Raw genomic sequence first — 22,075 nt, 5'->3', positions numbered from 1 at the left:
ATAACAAGCAAAGATTTGTTAGAATCATTTGAAAATATGATGATTGAAAAGAAAATAGGAGGAAAATTCATTAAAACAAATTTTAATATGATCATTACCAAACTATTCCAACTATGGAAAACATGAATTTGAGGGGCGCCTGGGTGGCTCTTGGAAATAAACGGTTTAAGAATATAAGCAACACCAAGTGTAGTAGATGAATAATTTCCCGATTCCTCCATGTCCTGTTAACTTAAAAAATATTCAACATGTCAGTTACGGCTATTCACATCTTTTCAGCCATATTTCCTTTTTGTTCTCATAATTCTTAAGCATATTGGTTTTTTTGGAGGGGTGGGGCCTGGGGGGATCCATCGGTTAAGCGTCTGCCTTTGGCTCAGTTCATGATCCTGGGGTCCTGGGATGAGTCCCGAGTCATCCCCTGCTCAGCGGGAGGCCTGCTTCTCCCTCTCCCTCTCCCTCTGACCCTACCTTCCCCTTTCCCTACCCCCTCCCCCTGCTCATGCTGGCTCTATCTCTCTCTCTCTCAAATAAATAAATAAAATCTTTTAAAAAAGAAAAAGAAAAGAAAACATGAATTTGAACCATTAAAAATAGCATAGGTAAGCATTTTCTTTATGAAAAGTGGGAACTTTTGTTAATATTTAAGATCTCTCCTAGGAATAAAGAGGGTAAGATACTGCTTCCAAGAGTTTCAAGATTCAAAAAAAATTTAAAGAAATAACAGTCACATCATTTATTTTATTTTATTTTTTAAAAGATTTTATTTTTAAGTGATCTCTACTACCAACGTGGAGCTCGAACTCACAACCCCAAGATTAAGAGTCATACGCTCCACCGACTGAGCCAGCCAGGTACCTCCACATAATATATTTGTAATGAAATAAGAGTCACATATTTTTTAGCAACGAACAGTAAAGTTTGCATCCCTTAAGCCCCCAATAAATATTTGTGGAATGAGGAATGAATGAATGAATGTTAAATAATCTGGAAGGGCAGCAATTATAATTAGCAGAAAACTTGAAACTAATGTAAAGAAGTACTGAGTAGATGAAACAAATGAATCAATGAATCAACTGAAATTATTATTTTTATTATTTTTGGTTTCAGGTATAGAATTTAGTGATTCATCACTGACATATGACACCCAGGGCTCATTCCAACAAGTGCCCTCCTTACTACCCATCACCCATTTAGCCCATCCCCCACCCACCTCCCTCCATCAACCCTCAGTTTGTTCTCTTTAGTTAAGAGTCTCTTATGGTTTGCTTCCCTCTCCCTTTTCTTCCCCTTCCCCCATGTTCATCTGTTTTGTTTCTTAAATTCCACATACTAGTGAAATCATATGGTATTTGTCTTTCTCTGACTTATTCCCCCTAGCATATTACACTCTAGCTCCATCCAATCAAACTGAAATTAATCCCAATTCAAATGGACGATGACTAAAACTCAGTCAGCTGCAAAAAATAAATGAGAACACACCTATCTAGCCATGAAACTCAAGAGGTAAGGGAGAGCTAGCTGCAGAACACTCTTCCTGTCCACACAATGCAAAACCATTGTTTTCCACAGCAAGTTAAATTATTTTCAGCTTCGTCTTTTGAAGTACTTCAAATTTATATTTGTGTAGTCTTCATAGGGTCGTCACATGTACTACCTCATTCAATCTTCACAACAATTCTCTAGCGAGTTTCTTTTTAGCTAGAATAACAGAGGGAGAACTGAGGCCATGGGGAGGGATGATTTATCCAATATGATAAAACCAGTTAGCAACAGGGCCAGTACTAGAGCCTGTGTCTCTTGCTTTCAAGACCTGGGTCCTTTCCCTATAGTACCATGGAGGTAAGTAACAGTTTCCTATCATTCTTGCTAAATGCGTATCCCCAAATAGAGCAATCAATGTTTTGAAGCAGATGGTCAAAGAACACTCACACCAAAGGACAAAATGTGTGAAAAGCAATTTGGAAATATGTAAAACAATTTTGAAAATAGGTAACCCATTCCTGGGATTAAAGAAGGAAATAATTCAAATAAATTAAAAGCCATATGCCCAAAGTTAGTTATTACAACATCATTTATGATAGGAAAAAAAAAAAGAGAGAGAGGAAGGAAGGAAGAGAAAGAAAGAAGGAAGGAATGAAGGGACGGAAGGAAGGAAAGAAAAACAAGCTAATTCCTATCAAAAGAGAGATGACTAAGTGAACCATATTTCATCAAATTGGCGAATGGTTATGAAGAGTAAGAAGATGGAAAATGCTCGAAGTGATTTTAGCTGGGAAACATATTCGGAAAAGCTGGAAGGGAACACAGAAATATGAAAACAGTTTGCTATGGTTGTGGAATTTTAAAATAAATTTTCTTTAACAGGTTTTATGTAATACTTTATGAAAAAATTTTAACAATAAGCAAGTTTAGAGTTTACATGAAGATATTTCCACCACAATGTGACTAAAATCATGTACAGATTTGGAAATCTGGCTTTTGACAAAAGATGGGGGATTCCTTAAACACGGACACGTGTGATGTGCTAGGTTTGCTCATCTGTCTTCAACCCTTGTCTTCCACCAGCATCCCACCATGTCTTCCTGACCTCTGACCCAATCTTCATCTTGTTTCTAAAGTTGTGCCTGCTATCTTATTTGCTTCCCTATCATTCATAGAACTTATCTGAGTCTGGTCTTCTAGGGGCATCAAAGAAAGCTGCCAAGTTAGACTAGAGGAGGGAATAGAACAAGATATTCGGCCCCTGGCTGTCTCTCAATGACATCAGCCCCTGATAGCTGGTTCAGAAAGAAAAAGCTGCTGACTTCCCCGTTAAGCTACTGAATCTAAAGAACAAAGGTTGAAGTTCCCTTAAATCAATCATTCCAAAGGTAGACGGCCTTGTACAAGATAGAGGGTAACCTTGAAAATCGCACAAGGACTATTGTGCAAGGTTGCAGGGCCCAGGCAGAACTCGTGAGCCCCATTTTAGTCTTCCCAGTAGATCTTCTTTATGAGTGTCAGAGCAAAGGACACACCTAGATATATCTCTGTTTCATTAAGATTTGTGTCAAACTCACTATCTTGGAGCAATACTTTTTACCTTTTTACTTGGCAAACAGAATCAAGTTATAACCATAAGCGCCGCACGAAGCACCTCCCCCACATTCCCCACATGAGAGTGGAGAGCAGTCTTCAATCCAGAGCAAAGATAACCCTAGATACCTTGATAGCCTATGCAAACAGCAGCAAAGGGGAAAGAGACACTGTGGAATACGAAGGTCACCTTGGGGCATGACCACACACATGTATATGTATCTATATATACATATCTCCAGAAAACTTGCTTGGAAGGGAATTGCAAATGTATGTGTCTGTCGTCTCCTAAGTGGTCCTCGTTCTCATTACAACGCTGATGCAACCAAGATTTATTGCAGCTTACGTCACTTTCATATAGTCACTGAACTAGGCACTAGAACATCTACCTTAAAGAAATTCCCCTCTCCTTTTTTTGTTCCTATGAGGACTGATTTAATAAATGCATCCTGATTCCATCTCTCTCTTTAGTGTCTGATGCCATCGTATTTGCGAGGCAGCTAGTTTGTGACTTGGAATCTTGCGTGTTCAGTGCTTTACGGTTTACAGAGTGCACAACAGCCCTAAAGAGGTGTACTGTTCACTGTGGGTTTTGTGAATGAAATTACTGAGGATAGCAAGGGATTAAGAGACAGAATAGAGCTAAGAAGGCTGCCTTTGAATTCTAGTCATGCGTGATTGCTTTTGTATCAAATCAGAAAAAAAAAAAAGGAGTTTTGAGTCTTTCTATTGTCTTTTGACAAACAGTTTTGAGTCTTTCTATTGTGATTCCAGCCCCACAAAAACCCAGAAGGAGCAACTAAGACCACTTCAGGTGAAGTCTGTCCCAGGCTCCCCTGTGATTCCTTCCAGAAGCTGGAACTCAGGTTCGGGTGGGGGATTTAAATGAGCTATTCTTGCATAAAGCAAGGAGGCATCAGTCCTGGAATTCTTACCTCCTAGGTTAATACCTATCTCTCCCCATCCTAACCCAATTTATGGAACATTATCAGTGTCCACAGAATCTATTAGGTTATTTTTTTTTAAGATTTATTTATTTATTTGGGAGAGAGAGAGAGCGCACGTGTACACACAGGAGCGGGGTAGAGGCAGAGGGAGAGGGAGAAAAGCTGACTTCTGGAGCAGGAAGCAAGCCATGGGGCTCCATCCCAGGAGCCCAAGATCATGACCTGAGCTGAAATCAAGCTTCGGACGCTCAACCGACTGAGCCACCCAGGCGCCCCAGGATCTATTAGGTTTGAACCATTGCTCAGATTTGACCATTTTTGGCCTACAAAAATGCATTTCAGATCATTCGACCCAATATAAAATACCTCTAATGAGTGAAAGACAAGCTAAGGAGCAGAACAGAAAGCAGATATTGTGGGTTAAAAATAGTAAGGGTTTGTGCACTTGTTTTAGAAACACCCAAACAGAGGAAATTTGGGACACCTTCGAAGAGACATCAGGAGGCAAGCAAGTCTGAGGGGAAGAGATGCTGTCACACAGATAAAGATAAAGATAAAGATAATTCTAAGGCTGCCCGGGTCACAAAGTGACCTTGAGCATTAACTGGCCAAGAGTCCTTAACTGTAGGCCTTGATATTTGCTCCTCCTGATACAGCTCGTGGCTCTTTACCAAACTTTTAATTATTTTGTCACTTAATGACCTATTTTATGCCATTTTATATGTTTTCTTGTGCACATTCAGTCTTATTTTCTCAATAAGATGATTGGCTCCTGAAGGCACATTCCCGTGCCGTTTATTTCAGCCTCTCGGGGCAGGGCAAACCAAGCATTAAGCAAGCGCTCAGTGAGTACCTATTAAACAGACTGGAAACCCATCATGAGGCTCTGTTATCAGAGAGCTCAACTGGAAATGTAAATTCTGGGAGGACCAATAGTAGTAAGATGCATCTTGAGCAGTACCTCCTACAGGCCTTATGGTATGCTACATATTTAATATATACGTTAGCATCACATCTAACAACTTTACAAAGGGCATTATTATTAACTTCATTTTACAGCTGAAGATACTAAGAGATTTCAGAAAGGTTAAGTGAATAACCATGTCTTAACCTTGTCTAAGGCCACACGGTAAATACCTGAACTTCAAGCCCGAGAGTGCTGAACCCAAAACCCACGCTCTTTCCTGCTGTGTGTAGTCCCTGCCACCCTTTTATAATAACAATAATAATAACCTATATTAATAATAATATGGTTATAAAAGAATAGTTATAAAAATAAAATCATTATCTTAATAATAGTATTTATAAAAATAATAGTAATAGTAATAATAATGGCTTATAGAGGGGTTACTCTGTGCCAGACCCTGTTCTAAAGTCCTTTGCAGGGCGCCTGGGTGGCTCAGTTGGTTAAGCGACTGCCTTCGGCTCAGGTCATGATCCTGGAGTCCTGGGATCAAGTCCCGCATCGGGCTCCCAGCTTGGTGGGGAGCCTGCTTCTCCCTCTGACCCTATCCCCTCTCATGCTGTTTCTCTCTCTCTCTCTCTCTCTCTCTCTCTCTCAAGTAAATAAATAAATAAAATCTTTTAAAAAAATAAAAAAATAAAAAAATAAATAAAGTCCTTTGCATATATTAATTCATTCAATCTTCACAAGCCTAGAAGATGGGCTCTATTATCCATTTACAGGATTTTGAGAGTGCATTCTCTTGGACTTCTAAGTTAGGGCTAAAAGGAGATTCTGTAGAACAAAGAAGGATCACTGAGCTTTGTCTTTTATGTAGGGGAAGAAACTCTACAATCCACATAATATGTCACTGGCACCCAGCCCCTAGAGGGCCCATGAAGGGAGCCAGGGAGAGGAGAAGTAAGATGGAGCTTGGACCGGAGTTCTCCACCTGCCCCTTGGCAATCCTATAGGAAAGGCTTTAGGTTGGAGGCCTAAGAGAAGCAGACAGAGAACAGACTTTGAGATCATCAGGGTTCCCTGACAGCTCTCCCCTGCATCACCCTGTGCGTCACCAATTTGTCCCTGAAAAGACCTTCTACCAGCCCAAATTACAATCCTTGTGAGTAAGGACAAGAAAGATTAACAATATTTTCTTCTTATTAGGCTCATTCAAAAGTTTGGCATAACTACAACACAAATTTCCGCCCACATCAGAAGGGTTTGGTGTCAATCACGTTGGGATCCCATTGGATTGAGCCAAACAGATCAGAAAACATGATGGATATACTCAAGTGTCAACAATCCATGGTTTCCGTGCTCGGGTGGTTTGCCAGCCCTATCCACGGGGATGGAGACTATCCAGAGGTGATGAAAAAGAAGTTGCTCTCCATTCTACCCCTTTTCTCTGAAGCAGAGAAGAAGGACGTGAGGGGCACCGCTGACTTCTTTGCCTTTTCCTTTGGACCCAACAATTTCAAGCCCCAGAACACCATGGCTAAAATGGGACAAAATGTGTCACTCAACTTAAGAGAAGTGCTGAATTGGATTAAGCTGGAATATGGCAACCCCCGGATCTTGATTGCTGAGAATGGCTGGTTCACAGACAGTCATGTGAAAACAGAAGATACTACAGCCATCTACATGATGAAGAATTTCCTCAACCAGGTTCTTCAAGGTTGGTTGCACATTAGCTCATTTTTTAAACCTTTGAATACTTATCCTATAGGACACTTAAAGTCATCTTCGAACATATGATTATTGTTGTTGGGCTTTCCCAATGACCCATGTTGATAGAGTTTTTGTGTTACTCTCATGTCCTTTTTAAATAAAAGTTTGACAACAAAATAATACTAGACTGTAGATATACATCCTTAATTGGCAACAAGGTGCTGTATCATTCTTCTTTTTATTTTTTTAAAGATTTTAAAAATTTATTTATTTATTTGAGAGAGAGAGAGCTGGGGGAGGGGCAAAGGGAGGGAGAGAGGGAGAGAGAGATTCTCAAGCAGATTCCGTGCTGAGCACAGAGCCCCATGCGGAGCTCCATCTCACACCCTGAGATCATGACTTGAGCCAAAACCAAGAGTCAGACGCTTAACCAACTGAGCCACCCAACTGAGCCATATGCTCAAGAGATATGTCCCAAATTTTTTAGCTGTACTTTAGTCTAAGATATTGAAACTTTTCTTGAAATTGTGCTCTTTTTAGGGGCACCTGGGTGGCTCAATCGGTTGAGCGTCCCACTCTTGATTTTGGCTCAGGTTCAGGGTTGTGGGTTCGAGCCCTGTGGCAGGCTCCACGCTCAGCGGGAAGTCTGCTTCTCTCTTTCTCCCTTCTCCTCTGCCCCTCTCCCCACTTGATCTCTATCTCAAATTAATTAATTCATTAATTAATTAAATTTTTTTAAAAAAGAAAAAAGAAATTGTGCTCTTTTTATTCTATTACATGCCTAAATGGTGAAAAGTTCTGAAGACAAAGAATGAGCCATGAATGGCAAAGCTGAGTAATTTCTATTGCTCCTGGATATTCCTCCGACCCCTACTAAGCCCCTCATTCCTCTTCCACTACTCAAGTAGTGACATCTACAGGTGGCTGATTGAAATAATGGAGCCATAGACAAGCCCAAATTGTGATGGGTCTGTCCCCTATAGAATTGGGCTCCATTTCACCAAATATAAAGAAATTCTCAGCAGAGCTTTCTAAAAGTTTGTGCCTCTCTTTAGAAGTCACAACTATTTTTTTTTAAATTTTATTTATGAGAGAGAGAGAGCCCATGTAACTGGGGTCAGAGCAGAGGGAGAGGAACAAGCAGACTCTGCACTGAGCACAGAGCCTGTCACAGGGCTCAATCTCAGGACCCCGATCTCATGACCTGAGCCAAAACCAAGAGTTGGACGCTTAACGGACAGAGCCACCCAAGCGCCCCTGAGCATGCAACTCTTAATCTTGGGGTGGTGAGTTCCAGTCCCATGTTGGGGATAGAGTTTATTTAAAAATAAATAAACTAGGGGTGCCTGGGTGGCTCAGTTGGTTAAGTGACTGCCTTCAGCTCAGGTCATGATCCCAGAGTCCTGGGATCGAGTCCCACATTGGGCTCCCGGCTCAGCGGGGAGCCTGCTTCTCCCTCTGACTCTCTGCCCTCTCATGCTGTTTCTCTCTCTCTCTCTTTCAAACAAATAAATAAAATCTTTAAAAAAAAAACTAAAAATAAATAAATAAACTAAATAATTAATTAATTAACTACTTAATTAAAATTTAGAAGTCACAAGCCTAGAGGAAAAGGCAGGTTCTGCAGGAGAGCTTTCAGGGAGGGTCCTTGGGAAGAGTAAGATCTTGTTGCCCCTAAACTATGGGAAGGAGCAGCATGGAACAGAGCTGCACCCAGCCATGGCCAGGTGCATAGTGGGGGCCTCCAGAGCAAAGGGCCCAGCCTACAGAGCCTGAGCCAAATACCATGCAGTCGGACAGAAAGGGTATCCATTCCCTAGGTGTCACCATTCCGTCTCCCCTGAGGGCCCTACAACACCAAAAGCACTAGAAGCAGGGCCTACTGAAACATACTTATCTCCCTAGAATCTCTTCGGATGGATTCTCCACCTTTTAGGAAAAGACCATCAGTGACAAAAAGCCAAAAATGCAGAAATGAGGCATTTCTGTGAGAGAAATGAAAAGTTTTAAGAGAAGAAAAATAGTTTGTGGTTGATTTGGGGATTTGGTGCTTTTATTGCTGCTATTGATTTCCATATTTCATTTTTACCCAATTCCTCAAAGTTATTGAATCAGGGGCTTCTGGCTGGCTCCATCGGTAGAGCGCGTGACTCTTGATCGTGGGGTTGTAAGTTCGAACCCCACATTGGGTATAGAGATCACTTAAAAAAAAAAAAAAAGATCTTAAAAAAAAAGTTACCGAATCAGAGTTTTTAATGCTAGAAAGGTCCTGAGAGATCTTTTCCAACCTTTTCTGCTCCGAAACTTGCCCAGTAGCACCATCCCAGGGGAATAGCGGCCTCCTGCCCCCGCCCCTCCGCCGGCCCCTTCTCCCACAGTACTGTACTTGTTTCTCCTCCTTATACGTACATTCACTTTTGTTCATTCTCAAAGCTAATTTTCGGTCCTTAAAGGGCAGTTTCATAGAAGATAGTTCCTCCACAAATGGGACCTAACCCAAGCTTGAAATGAGACACTCTTGGTCATGAGCAGACCTCTGCCTGGGTCCTGGAGGGTTCTAGGGATTTCTATGCCTTCTGGCACAGATTTGCCCACTTATATTCTCAGGAATATTTGAAATTGGATCTTGAAGTGTGTCTTTCCCCTGTTGCGGGTAAGGGGGAGGACCATCCCAGATGAAAATAATTGTAATTTTTCAAGTATCAACGTGAATTTTCTATTGTACATCACAAACCTGCAAATGAGGAGAAAAGCCGGTTTCACCATATGTTCCTGGCAACACATCCCCTGGCAGATTGTTCATGAATCAGAAACATGAACCAGAGTGAACATCTCTGCTTTTCTTCCTCTGTGCAGCTATAAGGCTGGATGGAATACAAGTGTTTGGCTACACTGCCTGGTCCCTCCTGGATGGCTTTGAATGGCAGGATGCTTACACCACTCGCCGAGGATTATTTTATGTGGATTTGAATAGCAAGCAAAAAGAAAGAAAGCCCAAGTCTTCGGCACATTACTATAAACAGATCATCCAGGAAAATGGTTTTACTTTCAAAGAGTCCTCCCCGGATGTGCGGGGTCAGTTTCCCTGCGACTTCTCGTGGGGCGTCACCGAGTCTGTCCTTAAGGTGAGTGACTGCTTACAAAGTAACTATAAACGGGTGCAGACAGGACATAGTATTTAATTCATGGACTCAATGACAGCTGTCAGGCAAGAGCAAATATGATTACTTGGAGGTTCTGGAGGGGAGTTGGGAAAGAGGAAGGAAGATGAGGATTAGTGCTTACCCAGAGCCTCTCATGTACCAGAACTTATCCTGGGTTCTGAGATGAGAGCCTGTCCTCAAGAAGTATACGGTCTAGAGGGAACTTAACAGTCCTTTTTGAAAGAGGCATTTGGTCAGTAGCATCAAAATTATAAAATCGTTTTATAGATTTTGTTTTGCCAAAAGCCAATTATTAGTGGCCCTTGATTTAAGTGGTTCCTGTTATTTGATAGGTTTGAATGATTTGCCTTATGAGGTCTCTATATCCTCGTGGGGTCTCCCATGCTCATTCGTCACCTTCATCACATTACTTCCTTAAATGCCGCCTTCTCAATAAGGCTTCTCTCCACTCCAAAAAAGAATCACAATCCTCTCATTCCCCTTTCTTCCTTTGTCCCCCCTATATATCCTATTCATCACTAGCTAATATACCACTGTGTACTTTACACATTTTTCTTTTTTTCTCTAGCTTTATTGAGAGATAACTGACATACAACATTGTGTAAGTTTAAGGTGGACAACATGGTGACTTGATACGTTTATATATTGCAAGACAATTACCACCATAACAAAATTCCCATTTCTTTCTGCGGTGAGAACATTTAAGATCTATTCTCTTAGCAACGTTAAAGTGTGTAATACTGTATCATTAGCTATAATCACCATGCTGTACATCCGATCCTCAGAACTTAATTTTATCACTGTAAGTTTGTACCCTTTGACCAATATCTCCCCATCCCCCCACCCCAGCCCCTGGTAACTGCTTTACGGATTTTTCTTATTGACCATGTTTTCCCCTTACTAGAATGCAAGCTTGCTCCGCGTAAGGGTGGAGAGGTTTGAGGCTTTGCTCCCTGCTGTGTGCCTTCCTAGGGCAGCGTCAGCCACGTGGCCAGCTGAGCACCAGCCATGTACCATGCAAAGTGAAGTTGTTAAGGTCAACTTCTGGAGCCAGATGAGCTGTTAGAGACCTCCTATTCCAAATCCTTCATTTTACAGATTAGGAAAATGAGACCCATCGTTCATAATTGAGACCTAAGTGACTTGTCCAAGGTAACATAAATAGTGGCAAGACTGTAACAGGCAGCCCGCAAGCCCCCATATTTATAGTGCTCTTTTCAAAATAATAGCAACTCATTTTTAAGCCCTTATTTATGTGCCAAGCATATAGCTGTTGTATATATGCACATTCTCTCTCCTAAATCTTAAAACCCTCATTTTACAAGCAAGGAAACTGAGGCTTAGGGAGGTTTCCTAATTTGTTCAGGGTACCCAGATCTGTCCGTTTCCTGACACCACGATAAGACCTCACAATACCACACTATGGCCTGTATTCTAGAAGCATATGGAAAGACAGCAAGATCTACAAGGGATGGACCAGACAAAAGGGCTCAAACCATGAGTGAACACAGTTCACAGGTCATGAATCTCAATGCCTGTTGATACTTAAACATGATTTAGAAAAGGCTCAGAGATAATAACGGTGGAAAAGATACAGAGTAACCTAAATACAGAACTGATTCATCTTCAACTTGTGTCCCCTGTAAAGCCAACTACGTACCCAGTTCCTATCTCCTCCACATGGCAAAGTCAGGCCATCTTTTCCCTACTGCTTCAAATGGGTTTATATTTTCTTTAATTCCACACCGAGAAAAGAAAGATCCCAGGAGAGATAAGAGTTCCTGCCTGTACATGACCCAACCTGTAAGTTTCTACTTCATCTGAAGACCTATTTGTGCCCCAGTGATTGACACTGTGAATGTCTACCCCATTGGGGGACCCTATCCCTACTCTGAGGAGCAAGAGTGAATCAGTTGGGTCGGGGGGAGCAATTCTGTGATCAACAAGTTCTGAGTTTCATGCTTTTGCCCGGAGCCCAGTGAGGCATCAGCCTCCCTTGAACTTGGACTAAGAGTGAGGATGAATTATTTGTCAAGGAAAATTAGAGTGCTTTTTGAAAAAATCAGCCAGAGGATGTATGAATATATAGATGCCAAAAAACTAGATGTCCTCTATAGGAAGACTGACAAAATGAAAGTAACACTTTAAAAATATTGGTGTGCCTACCTACAAACATGCCTATCTTATTTTCCCCCAGCCTCTCAGTATTCTTTTCTCCTCTAACATTTTGTTTTGATAAGTTTCAGACTCGTACAATAAACACCCATATTCCCTTCATCAAGACTGACCAATTGTTAACATTTTGCCACATTTGCTTTATCTCTCTTTTATAAACCAGTGAAAAGTTGCAGACATTATTACACTTCACTCCAAAATATTTCTACTCAAATGTGTCTCCTAAAAATAAGGACATTCTCCTATATCATTATTAAATTATCATTCCCATAATATTTAATATTGATTTAATATCATCTAACATACATTCCATATTCAAATTATCCTAAATGTTTCCAAAATGTCCTTTATAGATTTAAAAAAAAATTTTTAGATCAAGAATACAAACAAGGATGACACACTGGTTGTCCTTCATCTTTAGCCTCCTTTAACTCAGAATAATTCCCCCAAGTTCATAGTATTGACATATTTGAAGAGCCCAGACCAATTGATTGTAGAATGTCTCATGTTCTGGATTTCTTTGTTTCTTTATTGGATTCGATGAGGTTGTGTATTTCCCAATATATCGCATCAGGAAGCACATGAGGTCATTGTTTCATTATGGAAGATGTTAATGTGTTGAAGTAGTGGTTACCATATTTCTAGATTAAGGTAGCATTTGCAAGATCTCTTAATTGAAATGTACCTTTTCCATTTGTAATTAAGAAGTAATGTGCTGGTGACACTTTGAGACCGTCCGTATACATATCCTGCTTCCCAACATGTCACTAGTGGTCTTAATATTGATTCATAAACTTTACCTGAACTATTACTTTGTAGGTTGCAAAATGGTGAATTTCTAATTATATTATTCCTTCTACATATATCGGGTAATTCTCTTAATTTCAATGCATTATAATTCATTACTGTCATTGTTTCATTAGTCTTTTTGATGCTCAGATTATCTCAAAGGTGGCCGATGGGACTCCTTCAAACTGCTCCTGTGTCTTTTTTTTTTTTTAAGATTTTATTTATTTATTTGACAGAGAGAGAACGTAAGTAGGCAGAGGCAGGCAGAGGGAGAGGGAGAAGCAGGCTCTCCACTGAGCAGGGAGCCCGACGTGGGGCTCGATCCCAGGACTCTGGGATCATGACCTGAGCCGAAGGCAGACGCTTAACCGACTGAGCCACCCAGGCGTCCTGCTCCTGTGTCTTTTTGACATTTCCTTTTCAGTTTTTAAGTGCATCCTTACTTTTCTGGCATAAGATGCACCAGCATCACCTCATTCTTTTCCTGTCCCAGACTGGAAAAAGCCATTTCTCCAAGGAGTCCAGGATCCTCTTAGTGGGGAACAGAATTTTAGAACTAAGCTCTCAGGAACTAGGGTTGAGATTGTGGTTCACCACCTCCAACTAGATCTCTTAGCAGATTAATCACACCCACTTGCTAAACCGAATGCTTGTTGGAGGTTTTTAAAAGACAGATTTTCATTTGATCTTGCCTTACCTCTTAGCAAGATTGCTCTTTGTAAACACCCTTTCAGTATTAAGATGCTCTGAGGTTTCAAAACACTGAGATTGTCAATCTAAGCTAGAAGGATTTTACTCAATTATATGCAGATTTAACTTCATGCTCACATGATCAATGTTCTCTCAGTTTAATGTTCTAGATAACTGGCTGGCAGATGGTAAGTGGGCAGTGATATGGTTTTGTAATTGGACTATGAAGGATGACACACGAGAAAACAATTAGAGGGAAAATATTTACCAAAGGTTAATTATCACTTTTTTTCCAGGTGCATTTAAATTCAGCCATAGGAAGAAAAGGTACTTTAAAACAAGTACAGAACTTTTATTTTCTCTTATTAATGTTGAATTTGGAAATGTTTTTTCTTAAGCCCTTTTCTGTTTTAATTTAGACTTAAGGGCCTAGCAGGCAATTACCGCAACCACGGAAAACTAAACCCAAGTCATGACTACCTTATGTTTGTAGATTGCTTTAGAGTTGACAGAGCGCTTTCCCAGAGTCATTGACTCGTCACAACACACCTGTGAGGTGGGTGAGATTGCTCTGTCACTAGATAGAGTTGCCAAGCCCGAGTTTCAAAGGGGCAGAATGAGGACAAGAGTCAAGGATTAGCTCCTTAGTGGGGGGCAGGGTATGACACACCATCAGATCCCAGAGTCAATTTGGGAGTTCCTGGGGGATAGTTTACTGTTTTTACCAGTCATAATCCAAGTATCTTGCATAAAGAGGGTGTTCGGTATTGTCCTGTGGATGAAGAAATGCGGTATTCTCATAGGCCCGTGGGTGGGTGTTCTCATAGGCCCCTGGGATCGAGTCCTGCATCGGGCTCCCTGCTCAGTGGGGAGTCTGCTTCTCCCTCTGCCCCTCCCCCTGCTTGTGCTCCCTCTCTCTCTCTCTCCCCCTCTCCCTCCCCCTCTCACTCTCTCTGACAAATAAATAAATAAGATCTTGAATGTGCTTGTTTTTCACAGCCCAAGGTGGTGGCTTCCTCCCCACAGTTCAGCGACCCTCACCTGTATGTGTGGAATGTGACGGGCAACAGACTGCTGCACCTAGTGGAAGGGGTGAGGCTGAAAACACGGCCCGCTCAATGCACGGACTTTGTCAGCATCAAGAGACAACTGGAGATGTTGGCAAGAATGAAAGTCACTCACTACAGGTTTGCTCTGGACTGGCCCTCAGTCCTCCCCACCGGCAACCTGTCCGTGGTTGACCGACAAGCTCTGAGGTACTACAGGTGTGTGGTCAGTGAGGGGCTGAAGCTCAACATCTCCCCAATGGTCACCTTGTACTACCCGACGCACGCCCACCTGGGCCTCCCCACGCCCCTGCTGCACGGCGGGGGCTGGCTGAACCCATCCACAGCCCAGGCCTTCCAGGACTACGCTGGGCTGTGCTTCCAGGAGCTGGGGGACCTGGTGAAGCTCTGGATCACCATCAATGAGCCCAACCGGCTGAGTGACATCTACAGCCACACGGGAAACGACACCTACCGGGCAGCGCACAACCTGCTGATCGCCCACGCGCTGGTCTGGCGCCTCTACGACAGGCAGTTCAGGCCTGTGCAGCGCGGGGCCGTGTCGCTGGCTTTGCACTCGGACTGGGCCGAACCCGCCAACCCCTACGCCGACTCGCACTGGCAGGCGGCCGAGCGCCTCCTCCAGTTCGAAATCGCCTGGTTCGCAGAGCCCCTCTTCAAGACCGGGGACTACCCGTCGGCCATGCGGGAGTACATCGCGCTCAAGAACAGGCAGGGGCTCTCGCGCTCCACCCTGCCTCGCTTCACCGAGGAGGAGAGGAGGCTGGTCAAGGGCGCCGCCGACTTCTACGCGCTGAACCACTTCACCACCAGGTTCGTGATGCACGCGCGCCAGAACGGCAGCCGCTACGACGCCGACAGGGACGTCCAGTTCCTGCAGGACATCACCCGCCTGAGCTCCCCCAGCCGCCTGGCTGTCCTGCCTTGGGGCGAGCGCAAGGTGCTGAGGTGGATCCAGAAGAACTATGGAGACGTGGATGTTTACATCACGGCCAGTGGCATCGATGACCAGTCTCTGGAAAATGATGAACTCAGAAAATACTACTTAGAGAAATACATTCAGGAGGCTTTGAAAGGTGAGGTTCGGGCCGTATCAGGTAGTGTGAAACGACATTACCAGCTCAGGCGAACGAAAGAATGAGGGGAGAAGGTGCGTTAGTGACAGTGCCGGCTCATTGGGGAAAATCTGGCAAGTTTAGAAAAGTCTTTTTTAAAAGATCAAAAAAAAAACCACAAAACAAAAACAAATCACCTGAGGCCCAGGTGAGCTCCCCCAATTAAGCACTGTTGGTATTTTGGATTATTTACTCCCAGCATGTGTGCTAGACAGTTTTAGTACAAGTGAAAGTTTTGTATCCAATTTTTTTCTTTTCTTTTTTTTTTAAAGATTTTATTTATTTATTTAAGAGAGAGAGCACATGAGAGGGGGGGAGGGTCAGAGGGAGAAGCAGACTCCCTGCTGAGCAGGGAGCCCGATGCGGGACTCGATCTTGGGGCTCCAGGATCATGACCTGAGCCGAAGGCAGTCGCTTAACCAACTGAGCCACCCAGGCGCCCTCCAATTTTTTTTCTAATATCACATTGTTAGTGTTCCACGTCACTAAAATTGCCTTAATAATTTTTTAAAAGATTTTATTTATTTGAGGGAGAGAGAGCGAGCATGAGCAGGGGGAGAGGCAAAGGGAGAGAGAAAAGGAGAAGCAGACTCCCCGCTGAGCGGGGCGGGGGGGGGGGGGGGGGGAGATGCAGGGCTCGATCTCAGGACCCTGGGATCATGACCAGAGCTGAAGGCAGACGCTTAACTGACTGAGCCACCCAGGTGCCCCGCCTTAATACTCTTTTAATGGTTGCTTAATATCGCATCATATAGACATATCTTTATGCATGTAAGCATTCCTCTGTTTGACATGGGGTTTTTAATACTAAGAAGCAAGTACCTTTGGATATAAATCTTTGTCTTCATTTCTGATTATCTTCCTAAGAAGGACTGCCCACTATGGAATTATTGGGTCATATGTTACAAACAGCGGTTTTCATCCCCCTCCCCAAGCAAGCTATAATTTTTTAATACTTTTTAAAAATTCCTCAATTTTCTCTATTTTGATGGAAGCGAACAACAGTGTTTGAGAGTGTCTTACATAATCTTTGCAGTATTGCCTATCATTTTAAAAATACTTTTAAATGTTCATAATAGATTTGTTGAAGCATCAAAAAGATCCCAGAAATATACTTATTTACTAAGCACCTAATATAAGCAGAAACTGTTCCGGGCACTGTTATCACCACTGAACAAAGTAAAAATTACTGTCCTCATGAAGCCTATATTTTTGTGGGATGAGAGTCAACGAATAAGATATATAGCTGTATGGAGAAAAAACAGCAGGGAAGAGGGTGACCAGGAGCGGGTATAGGAGTAGTTCCAATTCTAAGGCGTGGTTGGGGAAGTCTTCAAAGACCTGGAGGAGCAAGGCAGCAAACCTGTGCAGTTATCTGTGAAATGTTCCAGGTGAGAGAACAGCAATTGCAAAAAACTTAATATGGGAGTATGCCTGGCCTCTTTGAGGCTCAGGAAGGAGGTAAAAGTGGTGGAAGCATGAGCAACGGGGGGAAGTAATCAGAGATGAGGTCAAGGAAATAGAAGCAGATCAGACAGAGCTTAGTAAGCCATTGTAAGAACTGTGTCTCTTACTCTGCAATCGGCAGGCTATGGAAGGTTTTAAAAAGAAGGGGATATGACCTAACTCACACTTTAAAAGAATCACTCTGGCAGCTTTTTGGATACATTGTAAAGGAGCAAGAACAGAATCAAGGAGGGTTGGAGTAGTCTAAGAAATAATGGGGGACTGGATTAGGTTATTAAAAGTGGAGATGGTGAGAAGAGGCTAGGATCTGGATTTATTCTGAAGGTAAAGTCAACAGAATTGGATGGGGGTTGTGAGAGGGGAGTGAAGAAACAATCTGTTTTGGTTTGAGCAACTGAAGGGTGAGTGGCCATTTACCAGGTCGGAGGAGACTGGTGGAACAGATTTTTGGAGTTGTTTGGTGTTGCACAAGTTGTTTGAGATGTCTATTAGACATCCAATTAGAGATGTCAAATAGGGCTAATTGGAGTCTCAGGTTCCACGGAGAGGTCTGGGGCTGAGATACAAATTTCGGAGTTAAGAGCAAGAATGGTGGGACACCTGAGTGGTTCAGTCGGTTAAGCATATGCCTTTGGCTCAGGTCCCTCATGGGGCTCCTTGCTGGGCGGGGAGCCTGCTTCTCCCTCTGCCTGCAGCTCCCCCTGCTGTGCTCTGACAAATAAATCTTAAAAAAAAAAAAAAAAAAAGAGCAAGAATGGTATTTAGAAACAATAAGGCTGGATGGTATCACAAGGGAGCAAGCAGAGAGGCCTGAGCCCTGAAACACTTCAATATTCAGAGGTCAAAGAGATGAGAAACCAGTAAGAGTGAATAGGAGCCAGTGCTGTAAAGATAACTAGAGGAGAGTATGCAATCAAGGGGGGGCTTTTTTTGCTTAAGATATCAGATGTTATAGCATGTTCATATGGAAATGACTCAATAGTGAGGGGTAATACATGAGAGAAGGGGAGGACAGATGGAGACGTCCTTGAGTAAACAAGAGAGAATAAACTTAGTGTATAGGTGAAGAGTCAGCCTCTTTCAGGAACATGGACAGGTCATCCATAGTAACAGAAGTATGGTAGTAGGTGGATAGAAGTGATGGTGGGAAATTGGAGAATTCTCCTCTGAGTACTTCAGTTTTTAAGTGAAATAGGTAAGAAGGTCATCCCTTCAAAGCCAGGATGACAGTTTGAGCAGAGGTGTGTATCACTCAAGTGACTAGGGGAAACCAAGCATGGTTACTGGGCAGCACCAAGAGCATATCTGAGGTCTGGAATCAGGCCAAACAGACAAGATTTTTCCGCTTGTGACCAAATGAACACAATGACAATAAGTCCTTTTACACTTTCATGGCTCCAGTTCTTAAATTTGTTTTTACGCCCTGCCCCCACCCCCAGGTGTTTTTGTATTATTTATGGATCAAAGTTTTACTTCAAAATTTTTTAAGCTTACACATATTTTCACATTTCTATCAATCATAAAAGAATGTCAGAAAACCCTTTAATGACAATTGCTACTTTGAGTTTAGCTTATTTCAATGGAAACTAAATTCTTACTCAGATATTTTATAGTTCATTTGTGATTAATGTTCATTTCTGATACTTTTCAGCACACCTAATTGATAAAGTCAAAATCAAAGGCTATTATGCATTCAAACTGACTGAAGAAAAATCTAAACCCAGATTTGGATTCTTCACATCTGAACTCAAAGCTAAATCCTCAGTTCAGCTTTACAACAAACTGATCGGCAACAGCGGCTTCCCTTCTGAGAACACGAGTCCTAGGTGCAGTCAGACTCAAAGAAACACAGAGTGCATGGTCTGCTTATTTCTTGTGCAAAAGAAACCATTGATATTCTTTGGTTGTTGCTTCTTCTCCACGCTGGTTCTACTTTTATCAATTACCATTTTTCATAAGCGAAAGAGAAAAAAAATTTGGAAAGCAAAGAACTTACAACACATACCATTAAAGTAAGGCCACAGAAAGTTCTTAGTGAAACGGATCCTGTTTCTGTCTGCATGATAGAAAGTCCAAAAATTCACTCCAGTTCCATATACTGGTAACTTAGAGAAGACAATCTGAAATACTAGTGGTAACCAAGGTGATGACAATCAAGGTCTCTGCTGTGTGGTCCAAATGAATTTTCCGTTAGGTATTCACATCACTGAATTCAGTTCTTGGATGTGAAGATAAAGGCTTTACCCAGACAGTAAGCTATGAGGATTATCTGATACACTGCTTCAAGTTTAATGAGCTGTTATCCATCATTCTTCTCTAGCTTTCTTCTATAAATACCAATAGCTACTTACAACAAATTACCTAGAAAAAAAGTGCAACTTTTGCTAGACTCCACAGCAGAAATTTAAAACTCTTAACACTGGATAGTGATTATTCTATCACTTCTAACAAGGTGCTTTTCCCCTTTAGAAAATACATAAGTAATGCTTATTTATCATCAGCTCCAGCATAGACTCTTAAGCACACAGATCCTAGTTTTTCTCAATAGAAATAAAAACCATCACTTATAAAACATGGTATTTTGTGAGGTCTCTCCTTGTATCAGATCTGATTTAAAAACATAGCTTCCATAACTCAACACATGGAAAGATCACAGGATTAGGATTAAGAAGATCTAGACCCCACTGCCTGTGGAGACAGCACTCAACCTCACAGTACAGCAAATTCCTCTTTAGACAAATTGACAGCATTCTTCCTCACTTGGATTGTGAGGCAAGGATCTTACATACTTAGGAAAGCTAAATATCCTAAAATGATGTAGTTTATTACCAAGTCATCAGAGGATATTATTCCATAAGACTTGCTCTCTCCTGTGGAGCTCCACTGCTCTGACACCAGTATATACAGGGACCTCTCACAAAGGTATAGAATACAGCTCGATCTTGACCTTGCAACTGTGCCTCTTTGGATACAATTCACTGTTGATGGTCTGAAGGAGTTAAAACTTTTGCCATTGCGTCTTTTGAAGCTGGGATTCTTAAATCTGAACTAGGAGGTTAATTTTTTTGAACTCTTACGCTTAAGATTCATTCAGTGTATTCTAAATTTTAGAGGAAAAAAACCTGAATGTAAGCCCATTCGTACCCATTCTTTAGGTTAGTCAACATTTAAATTCACATTTCACATAGTAGCTAATCACTGTCCACTCTATCCAAGAATTTACTGAGTCAAAGGAAAGGGGTTTTTTTGTTGTTTAAAAAACCTTGGTAGGAAACTACCCTAAATGAAGTCAATTGTGATTGCTTTTCAGGGCTATATGTCAGAAGCCAAATTTTGTAGGTAATGGAGATTCTAATAGGAAGTTTCAAAGATACTGTAATGAGATAACATAATTGGTCAAGTAAATGCAAAAATGATGGGTAATCAGTTTTCTTTTTGGCTGGCCAAATTCAAACAGTAATTGTGGTTTTCTATTCCCTTTGCCCCCACTGTATCCACTCTCCCAGCTTTGGTAGTTTTTATATTATGCTTTTTATCTTTTCAAGTAATTTTTATTTCCTCTTTGAAAACTCACGTAGTTGGCCTGAGGCTATCCACAATTACAACTGGTTGTTTTAATGTTAACTATGTGGAAAGACTCATTTAAAACAACCACTTGGCTGGGTTTTTTTTTCTTTGTGCCACATGGATTCACTGACCCCAAAGTTCCAGTGAATATTCTTATAGGAATTTTCAGTTGAACTTACCAACTTTTTAACTTCTAATATCTAACATCTTGAATGCATATTCAGTCATAGGAATAACGAAGATTTAGAATTAAAGTTTTGCTTTTCTGGTGTCTAAATATTACTTTGTGCTCTAATTAAAAAGTATCTGGTATTCAGTTTACTATTAACCTTCAATACATTATGCCTTTATATTTAGAGCTGAAGTTAAAACTTGTGTCCTTTTTCAAATTTGTTAACCTTGCCATCAACTCCCCCAAATAGTCAAGTCCCAAACCAATGCTTACAGTCCTTTCTAACACCTGGGAACCATGTTTTTAAGCCATCATCATGTAAGAATCCTTAGGTAAATAATATAAATCATGATCAATTATACTTACTATTCAGGTTTATCCTAAACTCATTTAAAAATTATGTCATTTTAAACTGATAGCTTTTGACAGGGTAATATTTTCAGAATTTAGGCCTGGGACTTGCTTGAGGGGGGGAGTGGGGGGAGACCTCTTAAAACCTAGTTAACTTGTGTTCTATTTTGTGTATGGGATTAGTTTGTATATTCAATGTAACAACCCTGTCTTTGACTAACAAGTCTGGTACATACAGAAAATATTACAACATAACCATGGTGTTTAAAAATCCTCTGTAAATTAGGTGGTCAGTACATTTTGACTAATTGTTGAATTCTCAATGTAATTTATCCCAAATAAACTGGGTTTATGCCAATTTATATTCACTAACAATCTGGTCAATTTTAAGAACCGTAAAATATGAATGGGTCTGGTGTATGACTGGATTCTGCCCGATACTGCCTCTGTCCATCTCCCCAAGCTGTGTGCATCCTGGATAACTTTCTTTGGAGTGTTTTCTCATTATAAAATGTGGATATCTAAACTTCAGAGTTGGGAAAATAACATACAAGTACTTATCCATTGTAGACACAGAAGACATGGAATTCTTCCGAGGGGAAACTAGATTTTCCCTTACCACATCCAACTTAAGTGAAAATCACTCCTTAGCTACAACCAGCCTCTGTTATCTTGTGAAGTCTCACCCATCACGTCAATTCACTTCGCTCTGTGAGAAATTACACTTACTCCCACAGCTACCACGGCCTGTACCCTGACACTCTCAATTAGAACACCTTCATCCCTCTATAACACTGCCATTTGGAAACTTCTTCCTTCCTCAACCCTTAAAATCAGTTTTGAAATCAATACCTTCCATAACATTTCTTTCCAGTCCCA

At 41.5% G+C, this 22,075-nt stretch overlaps 1 protein-coding gene across 1 annotated transcript in view; it reads left to right on the top strand.

The window, feature by feature from the left end:
- Positions 1-21,568, top strand: part of KLB (klotho beta) — a 36,339-nt gene extending 14,771 nt beyond the window's left edge. Inside the window, exons 2-5 of the mRNA XM_035005115.1 lie at positions 6,136-6,646; positions 9,496-9,764; positions 14,457-15,600; positions 18,758-21,568. Of these exons, the coding sequence (XP_034861006.1) occupies positions 6,136-6,646; positions 9,496-9,764; positions 14,457-15,600; positions 18,758-19,122 (2,289 nt within the window). The 3' untranslated portion in view covers positions 19,123-21,568. The remainder of the gene's footprint in view (positions 1-6,135; positions 6,647-9,495; positions 9,765-14,456; positions 15,601-18,757) is intronic.
- The last annotated feature ends 507 nt before the right edge of the window (positions 21,569-22,075 follow it).

The sequence above is a fragment of the Mirounga leonina genome, unplaced genomic scaffold (assembly GCF_011800145.1).
Source record: "Mirounga leonina isolate KUSES-001 unplaced genomic scaffold, KU_Mleo_1.0 Mir_129, whole genome shotgun sequence".
NCBI classification, from domain to species: Eukaryota; Metazoa; Chordata; class Mammalia; order Carnivora; family Phocidae; genus Mirounga; species Mirounga leonina.
This window is presented reverse-complemented; position numbering and strand designations above follow the sequence as displayed.